Here is a 15664-nt window from a genome sequence, read left to right as displayed (position 1 = left end):
TATTGAATTAGATTATGCAATTAGCATAACAAATCTACCTGGCATAAACATCTCTGGGAACACAAATATAACAAATTAACTGAAATTAACTGTTTAGTATGAACATATATACATATATATATATATATATATATTTATTTATTTGCAGGACTGGAGATGGAACTCAGGGGCATTCTACCTCCAAGCAACACCTTCATCCCTACTTTTTATTCTTTATTTTGAAAGAAGGTCTCACTCAGTTGCAAAGGTCCTCACTAAGTAGCTGAGGCTGGCCACAAACTGCGATCCTCCTGTCTTAGCCTCCCAAATACTAGGATTACAAGCATGTGCCACCACGCCTGGCTTGAACATATATATTTCAAGGTAATATAAAAAATAAATTTTAAAAATATGCTGATAATTATGCTATTAATAGGATGAACAAAAAGACACCACCCCAAGAATATTTATTTGAATATAAACTTCTAGTACTTGTTTTGAAAATTCCTACCACACATATATAATAATCATATATATCTGTATGTATATATGTGCAGATGCATGAATGTATATACGTACATATACACACACCTAGAGGATACCAATCAAGTGCTTATACATATGTGTAGTTCAGTTTTCTGAAAAGCCTTAATATTGAAACTTGATTACTGTGGATAATTTAGGTAACACGAAAAATTCTGAACATTTTTCAGTAGTAAAAATAATTCACTCAAGGATGCTGCATTAAAAAGTGGCAGTACTTTAGGAAAATCTGTTTAACAGGTAGGATGAAGTATGAAGGAAAGAGAGCATCTGGGAGTCTGTTAGTATAAAACAAGTATATAGTAATAAAGGTATAAATTAGAGATAGAGTAAATGGCAAAAGACAATAAAAAGAAATATATGTACAAAAGAACTGTATAAATATTAGTTTTTACTACTATAAAGATCCTTAAGATGTAAACTAGATGAAAATACAAATCAAATGCAAGGTAGAGATGGGTTATGTTCTGCTTGCCCTACAAATCCAAAGCAAAGATGAATGGGGTTCATCTAAGTTTACTGTAAATCCAGAAAGAGTCTCAAGTCCATTATGACATCTTATTCTTATCAATTCTAATCTGGATAGAAAATATCAAATGCTTTCTTTTCAGGTTTATATGAATTCTGTAAGGGCATGGAGGAAAGGCATAGTCAAGGGAGAGATGGAGGAAGAGGAAGAGAGAAACAGCATTAGACCCTAACAGATGGGGAAATTTTGATTTCTCCCATATATAAACAAACATAATCCCTTCATAACAGTCTGCAAATCAAGTAGGTTCTGCTTCTGCAGCAAGGCTGTCAAATAAATCCTGAGAAGTTGGGGTCAACTTCTCTTTCTCAGCCATTCAACTTCCACATCCTACTCCTGTCCTCCAACCCTAACCAAAAGACACAAATCTCTTTCACTTCTGTCTCTTCCTAAACCCATCTGCAATTTTTTTAAAAACCAAGGGCTCACAATGACAAATTCTACCACAAGTAAAGTAGTTAGAAAAAGTCTAGTTTTTATTCTACCAGAATTTACCCCCAAAATACTCCAACTTACCTCAAAGTCCTTCACCTTTTCCATTGTGATCAAGCGCCTCGATGTGTGACTAGATAGCTTCTGCTCGCAGTTGCTGATGAGTGTCAGGCAAGGGTGCCAGGGTACCATCTCTTCAGTGTATCTGAAGAAAGAACAGCTGACTGTTAAGGATACTCACACCTATGGCTCATCATGGGGTTCATCAAGTGTGGCAGGGAGGTCTTCCCACAACAGGAGGTGCCATTTTATTCCATATGTGCTAACTGTCCATATAATCCACAAATAACTTACCTATATTTAAGAGCAAAGTATTCAAAATCAATCACACACCCCCAAAATGTGGTTTATTTTCTACCCCTTTTAGAGAGAGAAAGAGAGAGCACATGTGTTTTATTGAACAGTAGCAAACATTTAAAACCACAAAAGTACAAGATGAGTGAACCCTGAAGAATCCCACAAGAGCAGATAAGGCAAGTAGAGGTGCACTCTACAATAACCCCTTGACATTCATTAGGAACTGATTGGAAATTTTCATAAATTTCCAAAATATAAAGTCCACTATAGCATATATTCCTCCCATAAAATGAAGAGCACCTGCAAATGAAGTGCACCTGCAAAATTTTAATGACATCTTGAAACCTCTATTAAATGTGTAAATAGAAAACTGAGTTATTTACAATTATTCAAATGAAGTACAACTTAAATAAACATAAAGATTACATCAGTCTTCTGGTCACATTAAACAGAAAACAGAACTGAATGTGTGACAGTGAGCAGTGAAGACTGCGCTGTGTAGCCCATGAAGACAAGATACAGAAGTTAAGAACCTGAGCTGGACAGGTTGTTGGTACCAATCTTGGCAGAACAAACAGGTGAGAGACAAAGAGGAAACAGCTCTGAAGCCCAATGTAGCATAATCAGAGGGAAGGGGCCCACTAGGATGGGTACCTTTAGAATACTGACTGCTTGTATTTTTCCTTTGCAAATCTTTATGCCTTTATAGATAGTCTCTGCACACATAATAATTATACAGGTCATTTTAATACTGACCCAAAATGGGAAAGGTACTGAATAAGAACCGAGATCTCAGAGAGCTGTTCTAGTGTGTCAACAATGTCTTCGCCACTACTCTTACTGACCTTTCCGGGTCTCTCTGACCTTCATCGATGGCCCTCAGTACCTCAAACACAATCTTAAAACCTTCACCACCCACTTTCCCAGCAACATTCATACTGCACTTCACTTCATAATCAGTGGGAGGAATTCTCTTGAAATCATTCTCTGCTTCCTTCCTTAGAGCTTTTCAGTAGATAATGACCATTTCAGTTTTGTCCCACTTACTAATTCTTTAATGTTCACTATGTAGTCAGAAATGTACTTCTTATAAAATTAGCCAATATCAAATTTAGAATCATACAAAGCATTTACGGAGGAATACATCTGACGCCATGAAGAAGAATAAGCTAAAAAGTAGAAAACAGAAGACACAGCTTTGACCTTAAGCTTGCAAACAGCAGGATCTCTAGATGCCTGAAACAGTGTTGGTCAGACCTAGTAGTGTACCTTTTTAAAGGAAGAACCCTTTTATTTCCTAGTGGGCTTAAGAATTTTTACTAAAATGTCACTTAAATATGTACTAACATAAACTGCATATAAATTCCATAATCTTATATCCTTTATATAACTATAAGGCTAAAAATAAACTTATAAGTCAAATCCAAATGCACAAAGCCTATATAATTTTAAATAACATTTATGACATAAATGGTGCTAAACTGCTAAAACTAAGATGCCAGGATTTGAAGATTTGGCTAACGAAAGTATGATCACATTTACATGTTTTATGATCTTGGATTGTAAGTAAGAACATCATCTGAGCAAGGCATAGTGACACACACTTGTAATCTCAATACCTGGGAGGCTGAGACAGGACTGTAGGTTTGAAGACAGCATCAGCAACTTAGTGAGGCTCTCTGAAACTCTTCAAAATAAAAAATAAAATAAGGCTGGGGGCATAACTCAGAAATAGAATGTCCCTGAGTTCAATCCCCATAACCAAACAAAAAAACCATCATTTGGAATATCACCAATAACAAACTTGTTTTGACCACTAATTTAGTATAGTTCTCCCTCTGAATCTAAGGGAGACTGGTTAGAAGACCTCCACCAAGTACCAAAGTCTGAGGATGCATAAAATGGTGAGATGCATAAAATGGTTAGATATTTACATATAACCTACACACAACCACCCATATTTTAAAAATTAAGTAACCTCTAAATTACTTATAATGCCTAAAACAATGCAAATGCTATGAAAATAGTTGTTATTGTTGAGGGAATAATGGTTAAGAAAAAAGTCTGAGTTCAGTACAGATGCAATCACAGTAGGCCCAACTATATTTTTTAATCCAAAATAGTTGAATCCATAGATATGAAGGACTCATTAATATATATATGAGCTAATATATATTAATATGTCAATCAATTTAACAGTACACATCCAAAATATACCTTAAAATATTAAAAATAGCACTTCACTGTATATTTACTAGAATATTTCAGACCAAGACTATAAACTGAAAAAAGATATAAATCCATACTTTGCTTACACTATTCTGATAGCGTGTTACATCCCTTTTTTATTACTATCCTTCTAAATCTAAGTTACCTACTTAAAACCTAAATCTGCCTGAATAGGCAAATCCAGAGAGAGTACTGGTTGCCAGAAGCTGAAAAAGGCAAAGGTGGCGACTGCTAATGAACACAACTTTGCTTTTGGAGGAGGTAATAAAATTGTTTTGGAATTAAACAGTGGCAATGACTATACAACTTAAAAACCATGAAAAAGTAGAGTTTAAAAGGGAAAATTTCATAGAATATAAATTATATTTCATTTTTAAAAATAAGCAAAAATAACTATGTGTCTATGCCCCTAGTTTTTGTAGAAATCAGTTTGGGTGGTCATTAATTTTCCTGTTAATCTTCATGTCTAATTACTTCTGAACTGTCACTAGAATTTTCACCTCCCAGTTAAGAAACAGATTTTGGATTGATATGAAAATAGCTTAAGGAAGCACCCTTCCCTGTTTCCTAGATAAGAAATTGAAAACATGTTCTCCTCACTGATCTGAGCCACCACAAACTTGATACCATTAAATTTATCTCCAAATCCTACTTAGAAACATGTTCTTGGTTATTAAATTTTAAAAAATTTAATCGACATATTATGATATAGTTATGGGAAGCAATGTGATGTTTATGTATGTATGTGTGTGTGTGTGTGTGTGTATACATATATATATATATACACACACACACACATACATATATATGTAGTCACTTTTATCACTATTGGTTAGATTACTATTAAAGATCACCTTTCACAAAGAAATAGTTTCTAATGAGCTTAAGAGTTACCTGTATATGATGAAATTAGATAACAAAGCTCTGTGGTTATGTGGAACCCAGGCAGCTACACTCACTCAGCAATTTGTGGCTCCTAAGATATCATAACACAAGATTCAAATTTATGCCCTGTCCCAAATGAATAGAACAGAGATGTTGAAGATGATTTGAAAGGAGCCCAAATCAAATAAACTCATAAATACCAATAATTTATAGTAATTTTATGTGTTAAATATCTGAATAAACTACTACAAAGTACAGACACAGGATTATGTCTGCTGAAAAGAAGCAGAGAAAGTGTCAAAGACGTGATGATTAAGCTGAACCTCTGAAGGTGAAAAGAATTTTATTAACTGAGGGAAAAAACAGGGTGCATCTGAACAAAATACTGTGAAGAGGTATAAAATAGAGTATTATGATGCTGGGGGAAAAGTTTGATATACTAGATTGGGGCAATTCTAGACAAGAAGAGGAACAGCAGAAGCTTGGGAATGCCAGTTTCTTTACTGCAATTTAAAGCATCAGTGAAAAAATCCTTTTATAATCATCAGCTGTGATAATTTTTCAAATGCCAACTGAGCTTTTAGTCAGTATTGTGTTTTTATTATATCTAACTATACTTTTCAAAATGTATGCCCTGGGTTTGCCAGATTTTGTGGCTCTTACCTATAATAGCAACAACTTGGGAGGCTGAGGCAAGAGGATTACAAATTCAAGGCCAGGCTAGGCAACTTAGCAAGATCCTGTCTCAAAATTAAATAAAAAGGGCTGGATGCAGTGGCACACAACTGTAATCCCAGTACTTGGGAGGCTAAGACAGGAAGATCACAGGTTCAAAGCAAACCCTGTTTCAAAATAAAAAATAAAATAGGGCTTGGGATGTAGTTCAGAGTTAAGAGTGTCCCTGGGTTCAATTCTTGGTACCACAAAACATTTTTTAAAATTAAGGCTAAGTACTTAGTAACAGAGTACTCTGGGTTCAAGCTACTGCAAAATAAATAAATAAATAAATAAATAAGATAAAATCCCGGGTTTAAATAGTACCTGGCTTGATTATAATTTGTAATCTTTATTTTTAAATCTGAATCAAATAACAAGATTGAGGTGAATAAAGTAATTCAATAGTAAGACTAAAAATATAATTTACTATACCCAAAACAAAAAGTCTTAAAATTAAGCTATATTGAGGTACAATTTAAATTCCTTTTTATTCTTGCACAATAAAAATTATCCACAGAACATGAGTAAAATAATTCTAAAATGTTAATTCAGAATAACTTCTGCAGATGACTTTAAATTCATCTTGATACTGTTTTTTGTTTTTTGTTTTTTTTGCAGGTCTGGGGGTGAAACCCAGGGACATTCAACTTCCAAGCTACACCCCCTGCCCTATTTTTTATTCTTTATTTTGAAACCGGGTCTCACTGAGTTGCAGAGGGCCTCACTAGGTAGCTGAGGCTGTCCGCGATCCTCCGGTCTCAGCCTCCCGAATGCTGGGATTACAAGCATGAGCCACCATGCCCGGCTTGATACTGTTATTTTAAAGAGTAAAAATTTGGATGACATATTGTAAAAGTAAGAAATGACTTTTTGAAACTAAATTCAAGATAAACTAAGTTCATTAATAAGTTCACAATTAAAAATTAGTAATTCACAGTAAGATCATTTTAGGATTAAGAAGAGACAATTGAGGTTTAATAATGAATATCAGAGGATTTGGAAATAATATTCCAGATACAAATAAGTCAGGGAAGCAAATGCCACAGTAGTCTTCCCATGGGTGTGCTAGCCAAAAACCTGAAAGGAATCTATCCCACAATACAACACTTAAGGCAAAACCAGAATTGATAAAAAGTTATCTCCTTAGTCTACTTCTAAAACATCCATTTAGTTATACATATTTGGAAATGTCCCCTTGTTCAAAATTAATAAAACAGAAAAATCACTAAAGACACATCCAGTGGCTGCTTTTTACGGTCTTTTGAAATAACATTTAAAGTACCATTAATTTTACTTTTTATAATGGATTAAAAGAACTACAGAAGAAATTCTTAGTCATAAAATTGCAATTATAGTGAAGTAATGAATTACAAAATAGTGGACAATCAGATGTGCTAGAAAATAAGGAATTATACAAAAACTAATGAGAATACTTCAAAATATCGAAAGAGCCAGCCCAAAGAGACCCTCACTCATCAAATCAGTGACAATAAAATAATAAAATTAAAATCCAATGAATAATATCGGAATCCATGACTGTGCCACTATAAATAAAAAATAAAGAACGGATATGTCTCCTTACAGGACTTTTAGAACACACATTTACAAATGCATTTTTAGCTCCACAACTTAAAACAGAAAGCAAGTGGCTTGCTTTTGCCACAGGCATAAAACAGTGAAAGAAATGAGAAAGAGGAAACAAAAAGTAAATACAGGCTTTTCAAGCAGCATTTTGGCCAAAAAAAAAGAAAAGAAAACAAAAGTGGTAGTTAAAAGGCCCCTATAGTAATTTTTCCCTCTCGCAGGTCTGGGGATGGAATCCAGGGGCATTTGACTCCGAGCTACACTCCCTTTCCTGTTTTTTATTCTTTACTTTGAAACAGGGTTCCACTAGTTGAGGAGGGCCTAAGTAGATGAGGCTGTCTGAGAACCGCAATCCTCCAGTCTCAGCCTCCCGAATGCTGGGATTACAGCATGCGCCACCATGCCCGGCCCCCTATAGGATTGATAGAAAAAGTTTTCTATTTTCAAAACAGGAGAAACTTGAGAATATTTTAGAGATTGTTTATCCATGGTAGCAACCATAGAAAAAGGAAATATTCTTCTCTGAATATAATAATAAAATCTATCAATTCACATATCAGGGCATATGAAATCCAGCAGGTTGTTAGTGAACACAGCTAGGAAACCAATTTGCTAGCCAGCTGGTTTTTAGTTTTAGACAAGTCATTTCACTCCTTAAAATTAACTCCTTTCCCTCATTTCTAAGATGATACTGTTAGATGAGATGACTGCTGGCAACAAAACAAAGTCAATTTTAAGCAATCTCCCTATGAATGTCTGTCTTATCAGCTGATAAACAAATTCATGACTAAATCTAGGCAGAAGTAACTTTCAATACAACATATGTAAAGCAAACAAAAAAATAACACAGCTTCTAAGTGCTGAAGAAAAGCTCACCATTGTGAAAAGATAGTTACCCTGTTTTAATATGTTTTAAATAATTATATATAGTAAATATAGGAATTTAAATTATTTTCAAATGATTTTTATGACAGATTGAAGAAATAAATTTTGAGCTAGAAAGTACTTTTCAAATCTAAAAATCACACCTTGTTCAAAGAGCTTAACTTCTACTCACTGTATACATAACTCTGCTTATCACTTAATAGTTACTGAGTAATAAAATCCAAACCAGAGCTGAGCATGGTGGTGCACACTTGTAATCCCAGCATTTGGGAGCTGAGACAGAAGAATAGTGGCTCACAGTTAGTCTCAGCTATTTATTTAGTGAGGCCCTTTACAACTCAGTGAGACCCTGTTTCAAAATAAAGAATATAGAGCTGGGGGTATAGCTCAGAGGTAAAATGCCCCTGGTTTCCATCCCCAGTAACAAAACAAACAAAAAAACAAAAACAAACAAACAAAAAAAAAGCCAGCAATAAACAAGGCTTTGCTAATATACATAGCTTTTATTTTGGTCTTAGCTTTAAAATAAAGATTTATTGCCTTTAAGGTATTCAAAACAGGCAGTATATATGAAAGCATATATTTTCTAATAAATTAATTATTCAGTTAACTTGTTGAAAATTTTGTTTGTATGCTGGTAAAATAGGTATTGAATATCTATGATATATCAGGCACTGATCTAAGTGTGGTGGTATACAGCATGGGTGAGAAAACTTTCTCTGTAAAGAGCCAGAGTAAATCATTTAGATTTTGTGGACAAGATATCTATTTATCACATATTCTTTTTTGTACGTATTTTTTAACAACTCTTTAAAAATGTAAAACTAGTCTTGGCTCAAGGACCTTAAAAAAACAGGATGAGAACCATATCTTGCCTACTGGCTATGATTTGCCAATCTCTAATATAAAATGCAAAGGTCAAAGCAATCTAATTGGTAAGAGGAAGTGCATAGTTTTTACATATGTAATTAAGCAAAAACAACCATACATATTAAATACAAGACACTCTGAATAAAATTAAAAATTAGGAAAAAATTTGTTACATATGTAAACATTGTAAGAAAAATAAAATTACATACTCTGGTGTATACACTGGCAGCCAATAGACTAGCCTTCCACCCAATACGAGGGTCTCAGCTGCAAAGTTTAACAGGTCAAAAAACATATCACTCAGGTGATAACTCAAGGAAACAGGAACGTGGCTTTCTGGACTATACAAAAAAAAAAATCAAAATCAGTGCAAGTTTAAGACTTTATAAATTAATTAAGATGAAGCAACATGTTTTTTAAACTAATAACTTATCATATTTAAATTTCACTTGCCATTTTTCTATCCCCTTTGGTATTTCCTTCTGTGAACCTGTTCTTCTTGTAGATTCTCTGATACCATATGGAGCTAGACAGAAAATACAAATAATAGCAAATCACTAAGAGCCCGGTATAGTGGCACATACTTGTAATACCAGCACTTGGGAGACTGAGAAAGGAGGATCACAGGTTCGTGGCCAGCCTCAGGTACTTAGTGAGGCCCTCTAACTCAGTGAGACCCTGTTGCAAAATAAAGAATAAAAAAACAGGGTTGGGGGTATATTTCGTAGGTAGAATGCCCCTGCGTTCAATCCCCAGTACCAAACACCACACACACACACACACACACGCAAATCACTGTTGTCAGGCAAAGAGACACGCTATGCCTCCAGATGCAACACCTAAAGATCAGAGCATCACCTGTGCAACATGCCAAGTGAGAACACATAACATAAAAGGTTTTGTGTTCTTCAAAAATGTCAATCTCAGCTGGGCGCAGAGGTGCAAGTCTGTGATTCCAGTGACTCAAAGGATAAGGCAGAAAAAAAAAGGCAGAAGAATCAAAATTTTCTTTAAGGTCAGCCTCAGATACTTGGTGAGATCCTGTCTCAAAAAAAAAAAAAAAAAGGAGAGGTAACCTGTCCTCTATATTTTAAAAGGCCCTCTAACCACACTCCTTCAACTGGGCTGAGGGTCTGTGGGACAAAGGGGACATGTTTATCCAGAGTCCTGGTCTCCTTTCCTCAATCACATTCTAGATGTCTATGACTTCTGAACCCCTTGCTTAAATACATTGAGCCTGCTTGTATGGAGTCTCTTCCTTTGTGCTTTCCTCCAAAAGGCTAATTGGTCTCAGGTATGCTCACTTCTAGAACAAAGAAGAAGCCGTTCTTTGGAGCAGAGACGGGAGAGAGAGCACAGAACCCAGATGTGAAAGCTGGGTGTCCAAACACATGAGCACCTGACTCTGCAAAGGTGAGAGCTGAGGCAGGAAGAGAAAGGAGCAGCACAGTGCCACCATTTATATTCATGCCTTGACCCCTGTGAATGTTAGTTATGGGCCTGACAGGACTACAGTTGGATTTCTATGTGTTAGTTTTATCCAAGGGTTTCCTAAACTTTCTCTGCAGTTAGAATTTTTAGTGTGTCTGTGATTATTTTCATGGCATAGCTGAGGCAAAAGAAATGCCTAATGGTTCTATTCATCACGCAATTTGGTCCAAACAATTCAATAAAAGTAATTTATAGAGCCGGGCGTTGTGGTGCACACTTGTAATCCCAGTACTTGGGAGGCTGAGACAGAAAGATAACACAGGTTCAAAGCCAGCCTCAGCTACTCAGTGAGACTCTCAGCAACTTAGTGAGACCCTGTTTCCAAATAAATATAAAATAGGTCTCGGAGCACAGCTCGGAGGTAGAAAGCCTCTGGATTCCATCCCCAGTTACACACACACACACACACACACAAATTAATAAGTAAAATAATATAGGCTTAGGTGTGGCTCAGAGGTAGAATGACCCTGGGTTCAATCCCAACACCACACAAAAAAAGCAAAATCCTTAAATACTTGGTTAAATTGCAACCTAATTACCTTATATTAATCATTTTCTCTTACTATGTAAATTTGGAAGTGGGAGAAGTCCTAGTACAAGTTGACATTTTGTATATGTTTTGACATATTTTGTTAATCCTACTCCTAGTTGATATAAAAATAAACTTACGATCAGTAATGACGGCATCAAAATATGTCCCTTTCCTCCAGGAAGGTTTAGATGCATCCGAAACCAGGACATCAAGGTAATACTTCTCTAAACCATACTGACGAAGATTCGCCCGGATATTTTCATCTGGTCCTCTCCATTTCTGGTTCTTCCTACTAGCCTTTCCTGAAGAGAAAGGAAAAAGAGGGTAAAAAGTATTAAACCAAGCAGAAGCATTCTTATTTCCTGTTGAATGTCTAAAAGTAATGTTCTAAACCTACATTTCCTTGACTAAAATGACTAAAATTTGCTTTCATTTAAAATCTTAATTTCATGTATGTAATGAAGCTATTAATTTTATCTAAACTTATAAAAATATATTTTGAACAGTAAACATACCAACATCCAACTGATCTTGTTCTGTTTTCTTTCAAGTAAATCGCCTTAGAAAACTTAGAAGGTATAAAGCATTTACTTGTGAGATACAGAGTTAAACAGAACATGGCCCTTTCCTCTAGCAGTAAACAATCGCCTGTAGAGATAGTGTTGGATCAGATAGGCGGAACAGAAATAAATAAAGCTAACGCGGGAATCGCAGCAGCTGTGAGCATAGGGAAGGCAGGCCCAACAGAGGCTTTACTGATCAAAAGCCCACGTGGGAGTTGAGGGAGAGAAGAAGTTCAAAAGTTCCTAGTTTAGAAGACATAAGTGGATGATGACACCAGTGATTAAGATCAGAGAAAACAGAAGAAAAAAGAAGCTTAGGGGGAATGTTTGAGATATATAATCATGATACCTTGAGGTACTTGCAGAACAGTCAGAAAGAGAGACTTGGCTGAAAGAGATCATCAGCTGGTAGGCAGAAGCACATGCACTTGAAAGATTATTAGTATCCAGACAAGTCGAATCCATTAAGAATGAGTAACTTTTTTTGCTAACCTAGGTGCTAGTTACATAATTGTTTGCCGTATAATTATTCTTAAATATTTATATACTCTTTTGTATTATGATCTATTTCACAATAAAAACAAAACATAAAAATCATAAAGGAAAATGGCATGACTCTGAACAGCATATGTAATAGGAGCAGGGGCCAAAGGTAGACAGATGCCTGGAGAGGAGAAAGGCAGTGCGTAAAGAGAGATGAAAGAAAATGTCAGGGTCTTAAGGAGACTTAGATAAAACAAGTCAAAAAAGTAAAAGCACCACATGTGACCACTGTCTAAGAAACCAAGGAAAGTTCACAGAGGCCAACACTGTCAAATGCAGGAGCTCTGCGGCCTTAGTGTTTCCAGCAGAAGGACAGGAACAGAGGCTGGAAAATAACAGAAAAGTGAGAGATGAGGGAGGGAAGAAAGCAAGCAAACACTAACTTTTCAAGCAGTATTTTGGCAAAAGGAAGAGGAACAACAAAGTGGTAGCTAGAAGGCCCCTACAGGATAGGGAAGGCTCTGTACTTCTGAAGTACAGAGGAGAAACATGCAGATATCTGAGGCATTGTCTAGGAGATAAGAAGCACAAGGAACAGAGGAAGTACCTCCAGCATACCTTATACCTTGCGTAAGCCTTGAGGACTCTACCTTAGCAGGAAATCTACCCCAGGAGATTGAAGACCATCACAAAAGTTTTAAAATATATATTTAGTAAAATAAAAATTCAAAAAATAAATAAATAAATAAAAATTCAAATAAGCTACACAGAACAGTTTCTTTAAAGCAAATATATTGCTTCTACCTCTGGAGCAGTTCTCAGAATTTTGAATATTCAAACATAATGCAGAGCCAGGCGTGGTGGCACATGCTTGTAATCCCCACGCTTGGAAGGCTGAGACAGGAGGATCGCATAAGTTCGAAGCCAGCCTCAGCTACTTAGTGAGGCTCTCAGCAACTTAGTGAGACCCTGTTTCCAAATAAAACATAAAATAGGTCTGGGAGTATAGCCTGGAGGTAGAAAGCCCCTGGGTTCCACTCCCAGGACCACCAAAAAAAAAAAAAAAAAACAAAACCATAATGCAGACAAAGAATGTCCCTTTTTGGTTAGTCCATGTATGTGAGCCATTTAAAATATAACTGATTTTTCCTATAATGAATATTACTAAAGTCCTTAAAAGTCAAGGAGCAAAAAAGACAGGTTATCAGAACAGTATACAGAGTGAGGAAAAGGAAGTGTTTTAAGAGCCGATTCAAATTACAATGGTGGAATATCAATATAAATCAAACAACCCCAAAATCATGAATGAAACTTGACATTGTTAATACTACTCAGCTAAAAGGAAATACTTTTTCAGTATGATTAGAGAAGTTTTTAAAATTGAGTATTTTCCAAAATTTACTCAAGAGCAAAGCAGATTCTGGCCTCAAGTTACTTTCACTTAAAGGCAGAATCTTTAGTAACTTTCCCTATTCTTCAAAGATGCTTTGGTCAGTTATGAGAGTTAAAACGTATATGGCACCTCATCCTGTATAAACTCAGTGCATACTCAGTGTGTGGTTACTGAATAGATGGTAATAATCTGAAGTATAAACTATGTGTTTTCTTAACATGTATTTGCTGATGACACAATGCTAACTCCTCCATTCTACTTCTTCTCTTTTAGCCCTCAAGCTGGCAGCCTTGTAGTTTGCCTACTTTTCTAAAGCCTCTCTTATTAAGACTCCAGATACTTCTGGATGGATGGCTTTGGCTTATTCATCTTTGTGCTCCCCCAGATCACTTCACACACTGGATCACTTTATAAAAGTAGATCACCAACAAAGTCTTATAAAATAAGTAAAATAATGTTGCAATTTTTTATTTTAAACATAAAATGCCACCTAAAACTATCTTATTATTATTTTAAAGATACATCTAGCTCAGCAGCAAGAGTTTAACACTGGTAGTTCTACTTACCCAAGCCATGAACTGTGTTGTAGTCTATGTCTGTCCCACATACATATGCACCAAAATGAGCAGATGCTATCAAGAGGCCACCTGAAAAATCACAAATTATTGACCTGTTAGCCAGGAAGTTCCAGGTTATTCTTTTTTTCCCGTTTAATTTGAACCAGAGTCTTACAAACTAGCTGCAAGGCAGAGCACCCTGAAATGACACCAGGACTGAGCATATTTAGCAAGCCTCAGAACTGAAATACTAAACTCCTAAGCTGAACTCACTAGATTGGTCACAAAGCAGGGAATCAATGTGTGCCCTGGCATCATTACTCCACACAGCTCTACTTGGGGAACATTATCTTTTTTTGGACAAAATATTATATATCTAGATATTTTTATCTTATTTTGAGAGGTCCTATACAGAAATGCCTTGCTCCTTCTTAAAAATGACATGTATGGCTGCTTATACATAGAGCTAAAAATACATAAATTCTGATAATGGGGCTTTTTTCATACTAAAGTCAGAGTTCCAAACAACTAAAGGGAACATAATTCATATGTGAGGCATTAATTCTTACATGAGTTAAAATGTCCTGTTTTAAAATATTGGCATACCTGAAACCAATGAAGTAATTATCTCTTAAAGTATAAATATAAATTTGAGTAAATTTTCAAACATACACAAAACAATTCATACAATTACTTTTCTGTTTAGTGCTATGATCAGAATACAAACAAATATCCCAATACAATTTGACCAGACTAAGTAATTTGACAGATGTGACCAGCTCACATGTGAACAAAAATCCTAATAATGATTTAAAAATAATGAAACTTTAAAAATTAATAGCATTTTAAAATTTCTTTTTAAAATTCATAAAGTAAAATGCATTTTCAGTAATTATACTTTTTATTAAGTTTCACATTTTTATTCATTCAAATTAAAATGCTTTTAGTGTCTAAGTAAGTCCTAATTAGTTAAGAGTATAAAAAGCTCTGTCAGTTAAACTGAAATCAAAAATCTATTCTTAGATTACAAAATATGCACAGACTTGGGCAGGGGGGAAAGCTAGGGCTCTTTTAGAAAGCAAACTTTTAAATTAAGATGGGTAGTGCCTCTAGAGGGTCAAGATCTACAAATTAATGGGTGTTCCTTCTAAAGTCATTTAAAATGTAGTCTTATAATATTACTTAATAATGCTTTGTTCATGAAAATACTAGAACTGAATAGCTCCTATTGGAGCCTTTGAAGAAGAAAAAAGGAAGATCAAAAGCATAGCAGAAACCCAAATCTACATTCTCTCACACTAAGGTAAAAGAGATCTCATACTTCTTACTCCAGAAATGGAACAGTTAGGAAAGGTACTGTATGGGATGACTTGGAATACTTGCAAAGCCACTTCACCCAAATCATGAGGAATTACTACAAGTCTGCCAGTTAAGCAGATACTCACCTAGAAGAACTAGTTGTCAAGGGGAACAGAAAAGCTTTCCTGCGCTTCCTTAACAGAACCTTATCCATTTGGTTAGAATGAGTTTTGAGAGGACCCAATTAACAGTATACTGCTGAAAGGAGATGAATAATCTGTTAGACTGCATATGTTAGTTAACTTTGTGCCTTTTACGCTTTTAGTTTAAAAAAAA

The 15664-nt window shown here is 35.3% G+C and overlaps 1 protein-coding gene across 4 annotated transcripts in view; it reads right to left on the bottom strand.

Annotated features, from left to right (window-relative positions):
- The window catches only part of TRMT11 (tRNA methyltransferase 11 homolog), a gene marked incomplete at both ends in the record, with an annotated part of 58499 nt that overhangs the window by 18256 nt on the left and 24579 nt on the right, over positions 1-15664 (bottom strand). For 2 of the 4 annotated variants that reach the window (XM_080700631.1, XM_080700633.1), the window contains 5 exons: positions 1568-1688; positions 9220-9351; positions 9464-9536; positions 11171-11335; positions 14039-14119. In XM_080700631.1, the coding sequence (XP_080556757.1) occupies positions 1568-1688; positions 9220-9351; positions 9464-9536; positions 11171-11335; positions 14039-14119 (572 nt within the window). Of the gene's footprint in view, positions 1-1567; positions 1689-9219; positions 9352-9454; positions 9537-11170; positions 11336-14038; positions 14120-15664 lie in introns of all 4 variants that reach the window. The other 2 variants (XM_080700632.1, XM_080700634.1) reach the window with 1 other exon arrangement.

This window comes from Muscardinus avellanarius (assembly GCF_963383645.1).
Source record: "Muscardinus avellanarius genome assembly, chromosome: 8".
NCBI classification, from domain to species: domain Eukaryota; kingdom Metazoa; phylum Chordata; class Mammalia; order Rodentia; family Gliridae; genus Muscardinus; species Muscardinus avellanarius.
This window is presented reverse-complemented; position numbering and strand designations above follow the sequence as displayed.